The following is an 11,718-nucleotide window of genomic DNA, read 5'->3' on the forward strand; positions in this document are numbered from 1 at the left end:
CACTGAAAAAAACTGAAACAATCAGCAAGTTTATTTTGAGAGGGATACGTTTCTCGTTTACGTGCAGCATGGACTGTAGCCATGTATGGAAGTGAAATGTGGACGATAAATAGTTTAGGCATGAAGAGAACAGAAGCTTTCGAAATGTGGTGCTACAGAAGAATGCTGAAGATTAGATGGTTAGATCACATAACTAATGAGGAGATAATGAATAGAATTGGGGAGAAGAGAAATTTGTGGCACAACTTGACTAGAAGAAGGGATCGCTTGGAAGCACATATTTTGAGGTATCAAGAGATCACCAATTTGGTATAAGAGGGCAGCGTGGAGGGTGAAAATCGTAGAGGGAGCCCAAGAGATGAATACACTAAATAGATTCAGAAGGATGTAGGTTGCAGTAGGTACTGGGAGATGAAGAAGCTTGCACAGGATAGAGTAGCATGGAGAGCTGCATCAAACCAGTCTCTGGACTGAATACCACAACAACAACATGACGAAGCAGGCATTTCACCATCATTATTTCGGCCGTAGTAGTTTCTATCTGGTGTTGCAAATTAACCATTATTTCCTTATCTCTTTGTGGGTCATAACATTTTCAAACTGAGCGCCAGCTAGTCCGTCATCACTATCATCAACGTATGCAGACGAACAAACGGCGATAATTTTTTCATCAAATCTCATACCGTGATTGATGTCATTAAAACCTATCTATGAGCGTCCTGGTACGTTTGAAAATGCTTCAACGAACTTCGACGAATCGCCATTGTCACCAGTTTCCATAATCCGTGTGCAAACTGCGTCAGTGGATTCGACAACGGTTGGGCTAGTGCATTTTTGTCTATGGATACTGCCATCTTCTACCTTATTGATGTTATTTGACACTCGCAACAAACAGGGATAGTGGTGTACTGTGGAACACAGTGTTAACTTGTTAACAGACAAAGTCCCAGGACTCGTGTAAGGCGGTTAGCTGAATTTAAACTTAATGATGGTCGCCATCTATTGTTTCCACTATTGTTTCCGGAGTATTAAACACTGTACAACGATTCGAATGAAGCAGAAATCCAGATTAATGAGGAACGGATGAAAGAGGTTCCACTGTGTACTTCCCGCACGAAGAAGAGAGAATTTAAAAGCACGAATGTTTTTTCGAGAGTACATGAACAATTTTAATGAAAACGGAAGGGACGCTACTTTTTGTAATTGGTAACACTGTGTTAATGCTGTTGCATTAAGTGCCACGATTCACGAGACAGCTGCGACACTTTCGTGAGTTTAAAATAGTCGTGTTGACTCAAAATTCCATGAATTGCAGCTCAGATTCCAGCAGTAATCTGTCATTAATGATCCAAACGACGACGGTCGTTGAATTTATGTCTTTTACATAAAATACGAGTGGAGAGTAATCATGAATTAAGAACGAGCCAGCTCTTCACTTAACAGCGCACTATCGGTTTAGGTTCCCGTCCTTCCATTGAGACTTATTTCCATGTTAAAAGATCCTCAAAATGGTGAACACTGTACTGATTGAAACCTGTCTGCAGTGACGTAGAGTTGGTTGCAAACACTCTGAAAGCTCTGACGCCGTCATAAATGAACTGAAATTCTCAGCAAACGAGGCAGATTCGAATTGAAGGCGTCTCAGCTTTGTGAGTGGACTGGAGTTCACACCTATTTTGAAACGAAACATAGGTGTGCAACAGTCGTTAAATTCTCCAAAAATGTTTCAGTTCAGTAAAGATTAAAACCTAAGGAATTTAAAGTTTCTTACATGAATTTAAAGAATATTTTTACCTTAAAAATTCCGTTCTAAGAAAAGGCTGTTTGTTGTGAAACTATGTACGGGTTGAAATGGGGACGGAAAATAGACTAGTGAAATAAGATGACCGCTTTCTTTTTATTCGATGTACCGGGTGATCAAAAAGTCAGTATAAATTTGAAAACTGAATAAATCACGGAATAATGTAGATAGAGAGGTACAAATTGACACACATGCTTGGAATGACATGGGGTTTTATTAGAACAAAAAAAAAAAAAAAAAAAAGAAAAATTTCAAAAAATGTCCGAGAAATGGCGCTTCATCTGATCTGAATAGCAATAATTAGCATAACAAAGTAAGACAAAGCTGATGTTCTTTACAGGAAATGCTCAATATGTCCACCATCATTCCTCAACAACAGCTGTAGTCGAGGAATAATGTTGCGAACAGCACTGTAAAGCATGTCCGGAGTTACGGTGAGGCATTGGCGTCGGATATTGTCTTTCAGCATCCCTAGAGATGTCGGTCGATCACGATACACTTGCGACTTCAGGTAACCCCAAAGCCAATAATCGCACGGACTGAGGTCTGGGGACCTGGGAGGCCAAGCATGACGAAAGTGGCGGCTGAGCACACGATAATCACCAAACGTCGCGCGCAAGAGATCTTTCACGCATCTAGCAATATGGGGTGTTTGTTTTTTGTTCTAATAAAACCCCATGTCATTCCAAGCATGTGTGTCAATTTTTACCTCTCTATCTACATTATTCCGTGGTTTATTAAGTTTCCAAATTTATACTGACTTTTTATCACCCGATATTTCTGTTGTGTATTAAGGTTCGTATCTGCACTGTGTAAAGGCAAGATTGTTGTTTTTCTTGTACTGACAACAAAATTCGTTTGCCGCTTGTTCATGTGACATTAGAGAGAGAGAGAGAGAGAGAGAGAGAGAGAGAGAGAGAGAGAGAGAGAGAGAGAGAGAGAGAGAAGGGGGGGGGGGAGGAGAAGAACTAATTATATTCCATCCTTTATCGCTAATGCAGCACCTGCGGTCAGCATTTATAATTCATTGCCAATTATCACATGTTAATTGATCGCGAGATAACGCTAACTGCACCTTGTTTTAAACTAGAAAAATGTTAGTGGCTGGGATCGCTCTGTAAATGTTTCTGGATATTTTTACCAGTTTCTACACCAAAGAACTCGTCATATTTCCATGACGAACAGTACCACAACAGTTTTAGCTCAGACACATTGTGTATTTGCTAAAACAAGACCTGCATTTGATGAAATTTATTTATCATGTTGGTCTGCCCTGAAAGCCTTAAAAGGTCGGTTCTGTGTTCCAGAACTACAATGTAATATCTTGAAAATCGAACGCGACAGAAGACACATTATCTTGATATCGAATAAAAGGTGTTTAGAATTATTTTGTTTGAATTATTATTTTCCCGAAAGTAAGTTTAAATAGGCAGTTCGGTCGCCGTCATCGCAATTCAGCATTAAGAATGCAAATTCTCGTCTTCCCATACCATGCCAACTTGTTACAGCATTTCGTCGATAAAGCCGGAATGAACATCTACCGTTCAAAGAAATTCACAACCTTTGAGACAAAAAAAAAAAAAAGTTCTACGTCGAGGAAAATTATTCCCTATCTGAACGTGTGTCACTTTGAGACCACAGGCTTCCAAGGTGCTTGAGTAGCCACAGAATGACTAATTCAAGATTGACTAGGTGCTCAAATGATGTCCCATTTGTGGTGTAGGCTTAGGTAGTTTTACGTGCCTCGATATGCAAGTGCCAGGCCTCCAGTCTACTTAAGAAGCTCATTGGTACCGTCTTATAGGTATACTGGCAAGTGTAGAGATTTCGACGATGTGATGTGGGCCGACATCCTAAGGTCGCAAGCTGTTTTTCGTAAACTGAACATCCAACTACGAAATCGGTTCGCACCGAACACGGAGAAACTAATAATTACTAGGTTTCACAGCTTTTCGAATATTTTGTGACGTCTGGAACACAACCTAAGCCATTCGCCAAATCTTACATGTTTTTGTGTAGATAGAAAATAACTTTTTTTTCTTTTTTCTGACACATTAACTGCCAACAGAATAAACTATCTGACCCATTCTCATTCGTTTACGATATTTCCGGTCTCTGAGAAGTCGTCTTTCTCCTTCTTGTTCTTCATTTCTTCGCGCCTCTCTTTTTTCTTCACTTGTAACTGCGTAAATAATCTCTTCTGTTTATGTACTGAATAGTGCATGTCACTCACTCAGTAAATAGCATTTAAATATTTGTTCACTGAAAATCTCACTTAAATAGTCACTCTGAAGTTTCTTTTATTGTTGACCTAATCGAAAAGAGTATCACCTAATGTACTCTCAAACATGGAAACTTATAGAACATATAATTAAATATTCCCAGTTCCTAAGCCCTGAAGATCATTCAAAAACATCCGAAAGCATTCACATGCCCTATTCCAGAACATCAGAGTAAGTTCTAAAACATTCCTAGGATTTCTAAAGTACTCCTAAAATTTTCGGGAAGAATTTATGAAATTTACAGATTATCTCCGAACAATGTCAAAGCATTTCAGCATGTTCTGCTTAGAAAAATAAGTTTCCACTATTAAAACCCTGCAAGAATACAAGAGGAAGTCGCTACTTTTATCGCTTCTCAGCTCTGTAACTTTCACTACACACTACATCCGTTTACACTCGATCGAAACTCCATTATACATTATGCATAATAGAAGATGCAAAGCTACACACACGTGCGCGCGGAGAGAGAGAGAGAGAGAGAGAGAGAGAGAGAGAGAGAGAGAGAGAGAGAGAGAGAGAGAGAGAGAGAGAGGGAGGGAGGGAGGGAGGGAGGGAGGGAGGGAGGGAGAGAGGTGATTAATAGCTAGTGGGTGTGGGCATAAGATGGTTTGCTTACAACAAATCTGAAACATCAGATGTGCTTGAAGCATACTTACAGTTACATGCAGTAATGTATATTTAGGTTTCTAACAACATAGTTATGTGTCAAAGTCAACACACACATGCTGAAACGTTAAAAACTGTTTGGAACTACATGATTACTGTGTACAAAATACAAAAGCCAGTTAGTTTTAGAACTTTTGTAACGTATAAATATTTTGTTAGAAAACTGTAGCCGGCCGGTGTGGCCGTGCGGTTAAAGGTGCTTCAGTCTGGAACCGCGTGACCGCTACGGTCGCAGGTTCGAATCCTGCCTCGGGCATGGATGTGTGTGATGTCCTTAGGTTAGTTAGGTTTAATTAGTTCTAAGTTCTAGGCGACTGATGACCTCAGAAGTTAAGTCGCATAGTGCTCAGAGCCATTTTTTAGAAAACTGTAAACACATTATTCAACGAAAGTTCAGTAATATTTAGGGGAATTTGTGGAAAACTATGAGGGGTCATTCACATGGTTACGAATGTGACTTCTGGGCTATAAAGATTCGTTGCGGAGAAAGATCATTTAGTTCGGTTTTTTACATTAACTACCGTAATAGCTGTTTACGCCACGGTGCAGCATCTACAAACATGTATCCATTACATCACAATCCACGCTGTTGACAAAAAAGTGTAATTGTCCTATTTCATCTTCACCCTCAAGGCAGAACGCCACAATCAAGAAAATAACATAGTTTGTGATGAGCTGGTTCCAGGGTTAACTCGAACATCATTTGCCGATAGACAACAAGAACTCTACTCTTTGCTAGGGTGGTGGCAGTTGCTGAAGTACATAAATCTCTGGAGGTTCAATAGCATTTGTGTCAGTTCCTGGAGCAACGTGAAAAGAAAAGATATTGAACATCAGCCTAATAACAGTGTAAGCGGTTTTCCTAAGAGTTGTTATATTACTCATGGTTTTCGTTTCCCCTTCTGCACTACACTACACTTGTCATAACTTATGAAATGGATCGGTTTCTTTACTTTTCACATACAAATTCCTCGGCATGACCCTGGAGACATTACATCTCCAATAAAGTAACAGATGATTACTTAATAGCGAGCAGTTGGTGGATAAAGTTTTCGTATCATGTTCCAAGCCAATCAGCGAAAATTCTTTGAGAGTATAAATTTATTGATAGACTGAACATCCACTCTGTGCAGAAGCGATACGTGTATTTTGCTTTTAAGTCCTTCATTCTGTTTCGCATGGGGTGTATCTTGAAGTATCACGTGAAATTATTTGTAACATCTTCTTGAAGATTTCACGACTCATCGTAAAGATTTTTTTTTTACAAAACACGCCAGTAACAGAAGATGTTTTAACTTTATTGGTTGTAATGCAGAGCTCTGACGCATTCCTTATGTAAGGAGTGTGTCAGAACTCTCCTTTACATGGTTTGTTTACTACAGTTACACCAATTAAATATTATTTCATCTGTGATTTCCTGCAATATTTCATACGTTTTTACCAGTGATCTCTATCGAAACAGGATATCAAACTCCAGCTGCCTAAGCGTACCAGCCAAAAACCCTCATACTTCGTATTTTGCTCATCTACAATATGGCGGCCACGAAGTGTCACTAGAAAGCAAAAGAAAATCATGCCCGATTCTCCGCCCAGATTAGCCTAGCACATTGTTAGTAGCATTTTTCTGGAGAAGAACAAAATGAGCAAACAATGTCAACTTCATTCAAGAAGGTTGTGCATGAATTATCACCATTATTTGCACTATTTCTCAAGACTAGATCCCTAATAACGGTGATAATTCTGCTTCATCTTTTCAAAAGTCTCGTTTGACCCTGGTATTTCAGGGTGATCAGAAAATTGATTTCGCGTTATTTCACTTATATTTTACTCATGCATTCCATTGTGGTGCAAAAGTACTACACAACATGCAGCAGAATTCAATCAATTAGGTTCTATAAGAACAAACCGCTTAAATACGTGTCATTCTTAAAATAAAGAGATGCAAACAATTCAATCTTTCTTGAATAAAGTTGAAATCATATGTGAAACTGACTAGTGATACGGTAAAATATTATGTATTAACAAAGCAAGTACTTATTTCGAATAAATCATATTAAAATGAGTAAGGGTCATTTCAATTTAAACTTAAATACACTTTTACAGCTGTAACTTTTGTTGCCTCTGTTGCGTGTAATTTTATGTCGATAATTATTACTTTGGATCCGTCTAATAGCAACTGAATAAAACAAACTTTTCGTGGCATTAATCTTAGTCTTTATTATTCGAAAAGCATCATCAGTGGCCCGAAAGATATATATTTTTTAATATACTGTTGTAATTTTGTACTGTATTCTGGCCCTTCCTGATTTTCTATGACGCAATAATAGTTTAACTTTTTACCCTCAAATTTTGTGAATGTTCGGTATGTGCCCGTGTTCCGGTTTAATGTTATTCTTCTGCTTGCTACTGTCAGAAATTTTATATACATAGCATTAGGAGACGAACACTCATTTTCTTCATGTTGTTTACAGTTTTCTTTTTTTTAACCTTACCGTTCCTTTGACTAAAAAATTAAAACACAAATACAAACCAAACACGACGCGTCCAATATATCCAGATTACAGGAAAACACACAAGTCCCAAACCCACAAATACGCGCAACACACATACACGATGACAATACCACGCAGGAACAAAATACATAGCACACTGTGAATTACACATGTAAATTGACACACAGATTGGTAAACATAATAGAGAAACAGGGCCTCCACATCTCGTTGCGGCGGGATCTTCTCAAGAAATTTCGATCACCAACTTTTTCCTCCGAATGCGAAAATATTTTGATGACGCCAATCTACATAGGGAGAAACGATCACCATGATAAAATAAAGGAAATCAGAGCTCGTACGGAAAGATAAGGGAAATCAGAGCTCGTACGGAAAGATGTTTGTTCTTTTCGCGCGCTATACGAGATTGGAATAAGAGAGAATTGTGAAGGTAGTTCGATGAACCCTATGCCAGGCACTTAAATGTGATTTGCAGAGTATCCGTGTAGATGTAGATATAAAACTGCGCAAACTCTCCAAACAAAATTAAGCCAACAACAGTCAAGGAGGACAAATTCCAGGGATTACGAATAAACAAACTTTAATGTCAAAGTTGTGGTACAGCTTATATAAGGATCACATGCAGAAATTTTAAAACATCTTGAAAAAGGCACATTAAGTGTTCAAGTATGAAACAAACCATTCCACATGTGAAGCACAGCTAACAATCGTCCTACCAACTTGGAACAAGGTATCACAACCGTCGAGATAAATAACCACACCTTATATCAATGCAGGAACACTACCACAACCAGAAATCCACTGCAGAAAAAAAGTGATAAAAGACCAATAATATATCAATATAAACTGTCTAGTAAGCTTAATAAAAGAAATTATAAAGTACAGAAAATAACACTGTACCAGTTTGTTACCATACTAAAATTAACAAATTCTGTCTCTCTCTCTCTCTCTCTCTCTCTCTCTCTCTCTCTCTCTCTCACACACACACACACACACACACACACACACACACACACACATACATGCACGCACACACTCACCCATTGGGCAGAGATATCACAAGCACACATTCGACAGTTGGCAGTAAAGTCCACTGTCACCAATGAACTCCAAAACATAAAATGAAAAAAAAGTGTTAGTTTCGTAATTCTGTGCAAATAAAATTTCGAACTTTCACAAGCCGGAGAATAGCACTAGAACTGGATTTGAACACTCATAGAGCAACGTCTACGAAATTTGTAGTAGAAATTAAAACTATTACTACGTCATAGGAAATCAGAAACTGCCAGGACTGTTTATAATCTCAACGGACGATGTCCAGTATGTAAAACAAAACTGTATAATAACAAAACTGTATACGTTTTACGCTACTTTTACCGTCTTTGAAATAATACAGGCGAAACACGAAGGACACCAACAAGTCGTTTTATTCAGTTGTAATTAGACGGATCCAAAGTGGTATCTGTCAGCATAACATTTGTATGTACTTGGTATCTAAAGTTATGCACTGACTACTAGAATTTACATTGTCACTTAATGTCACAGGCAGGTGTTGCTAGTGAAACAATATATTTCCTTCAACAGACCATTAAATATCAAGCTTCCAGGAAAATGATCTGCACTTATGGTCGCTGGAGGTGGCATGTTTTGAAAACTCATATATAAGCTGAAATATAATGGATGTCGGGAATAGGGTTGGGAGCGCTCGTCAAATGCCTGGATGAATCGAACAATGAAGGTACGAAGCACATGAAATATTTCCTGAGCAATAAATTTTGTTATCATTTGCAGGAAAAAAAAAAAAAAAACACGCGAGAGGTTCTGAAATTCGTAATTTATGTGACAGTAGCAATTTTTGTGGTTACGTAGATGTCATCTGGTGAAGTGTTGCAATTCCGACCTGGAATGACAATTTCCTGCTTCAGTCACTGTTATAGTCCATGATATAAGATTTATAATCTGAACTAGATAAATAATTTTTAACCACACAGAGATCGATCGAAATGTTTTGCAACACCACAAGGTGGCAGATAAAGCTGTCAACATAAATCTGCGGACTTGCTGTAGTTTGTACTCAGAGACCAGAGATGTACATCCAGATAGCAGAGAGATGACTGGTTTTTGAATAGCATAGTAACTTTCGTGAAAATCTTCCGTTGTATACCTGCTATATGGAAACATATGTCATTAAACTTACTGACAGCTGTTGAGGTTTCTAACTAGGGAAACTCCCTATCGCACCCCCTCAGATTCAGTGGTAAGAAGGCCCAGTGAGCCCGTAAAAAACTTAGCACATGTCAAGCATGAAAACAGGAAGAAAGTGTATCGAACTGTAAAAAATAGCAAAATAGAAACATTGAATGGTCCAAGAGCAATAGAGGGCAGAATGCCAGAGCGACGGCGCCATTCGTATGTGATCACGGCGTTGGACTGCCAAGCGGGCGGGCCGTGTTCAAAGCCTATCACATCAATTATTTTGTTTTCACTATTCAATGAATTCAAATTTGTGTCTGTGTCGTGGTGTAACGTCCGTTTGTAACATCGAGGTGTAGGGAACGGAGCTATATTGACAGTTGATTCTGCTCAACTACTCTATTAGCAGCCGTAAGGAACTGGCTTTGGAGTGGCAACCGCAATCTTTTGGTGACAAGGTGACAAGTCAGCCGAATCCTCCACCGGAAAACACGCCTGGTCTGCCATACATACACGGCACTAGTGACAGTACGTGTGTCATATGAAAAGAACCTCTTACCGACGCACTTAATTTGTACACCTGGTAAAGTGACTGACATATGCCTTCTTGCCCGATTTAGGTGATCGTACGAATGTGAATGTGATCACTGCCAAGGAAATGATGAAAACACAATAGTTTGTCACATAAGCTGCAACAAATGAACGCAACAGTTTCACAATCATACAGATTCCTTGCGCTCTGTCAAAACATATGTTTTGAACGTTTTTGAAGTTCCGTTCCGTTTTGTAAGTTTTGACTCTTAGATTCCTTTGTTGTGACGTAGTTCATACCCGTTTATTTGTTCTCATTTCTGTGAGACGTCTATGTGGTATCTCGCCAGCCGTCCGAAGTGGCCGTGCGGTTAAAGGCGCTGCAGTCTGAAACCGCAAGACTGCTACGGTCGCAGGTTCGAATCCTGCCTCGGGCATGGATGTTTGTGATGTCCTTAGGTTAGTTAGGTTTAATTAGTTCTAAGTTCTAGGGGACTAATGACCTCAGAAGTTGAGTCCCATAGTGCTCAGAGCCATTTGAACCATTTTTTTGGTATCTCGCCTGCTCACACTATTCATCTCATTTAATTGCGACGGTAACGTGTTCTTACCACACGACTCATATTCTACAGCCAATGTATAGTATGAGAGGTGCCAAGACTACAGAAGGAGAACAAACATTTCAATGACCGGATTGACAGGTTGTGGAAAAAAATAAAAAAAAATGGCTCGAGGGAGTTTCGAACCCGGCTCGTCCGCTTTAGATTCCAAAAGCGCGACCACGCTGCTGATTAGCATCCCTCAATATTACACCTGTTATGATTGGACCGTTCGCTGTTTCCATGTTGCTTTTTTTTCACAATTTAGTACTCTTCTCCCTGTTTTCATGCTGGCTGTCCACTGGGACTTCTTACCAATAAATCTAAGGGATCTGCGATGGGGAGCTTCCTTGCAAGCAACCATCTGGAAGAGGTCAACGGGACAAAACGCATTTAACGCACGCACGAAACGGCTTTTCCTGCTGACGTGCGTTTCTACTGACGAGCTCAGCGAGCGGAAGAAATGGCAGATTGCTGTCTCGGCGGCTGCGCGTATGTGTGTACTCACCGGTGCGGAAATTGACGACGATGTCTATGAGGAAGATGGTGTCGGAGAGGCAGTTGAAGGCGATCCATCGCGTGCTCAGGTCGTCGTTAAAGAACGAGATGGCGACGGGCAGGATGATGAGGTTGGCGACGAGCAGCAGCAGCATGCACAGGTCCCAGTAAAACCTGCAACACGGCAGAGGCGCCTCCGTTAGAGGGTGGCGGGACACGCCGTAATACAACAAACAAGACATATCTAATTTTCCACGGAATATTGAAAAAAAGTCTCAATTTTAACTCAGACGAGCAATCAGCTTCTACCGGAGCATAATCTTACAGAGATGTCTGGCCAAGGCAGTACACTACAGTTATGCGTGAAATGCCAATTTCATTTAGAACGATGTTGTTTCACTTTTGTTGTTATTTTTCTTGCTCTTCAGTCCACAGGCTGGTTTGATGCAACGTCCTACTTCTAATCCATTCTGTGTAAGCCTGTTTATCTCCAAATAACTACTGCAATCTACTTACATTTGATCGCACTCACTGTATTCGTTTCGTGGTCCCCCTCAATTCTGACTTCTCCATCCCCCTTCCCCACTGACACTTCAGTGCTAAACTGGTGATTCCCTATCCCATCAACCGATCCCTTC

At 39.8% G+C, this 11,718-nt stretch overlaps 1 protein-coding gene across 2 annotated transcripts in view; it reads right to left on the reverse strand.

The window, feature by feature from the left end:
* The window catches only part of LOC126483831 (potassium/sodium hyperpolarization-activated cyclic nucleotide-gated channel 2-like), a 282,969-nt gene extending 271,718 nt beyond the window's left edge, over positions 1–11,251 (reverse strand). For both annotated transcript variants that reach the window (XM_050107031.1, XM_050107030.1), the window contains exon 1: positions 11,091–11,251. In XM_050107031.1, coding sequence (XP_049962988.1) covers positions 11,091–11,235 — 145 coding nt within the window. In that variant the 5' untranslated portion in view covers positions 11,236–11,251. The remainder of the gene's footprint in view (positions 1–11,090) is intronic.
* Positions 11,252–11,718: the final 467 nt, after the last annotated feature.

Source organism: Schistocerca serialis, chromosome 6, assembly GCF_023864345.2.
Source record: "Schistocerca serialis cubense isolate TAMUIC-IGC-003099 chromosome 6, iqSchSeri2.2, whole genome shotgun sequence".
NCBI lineage: Eukaryota > Metazoa > Arthropoda > Insecta > Orthoptera > Acrididae > Schistocerca > Schistocerca serialis.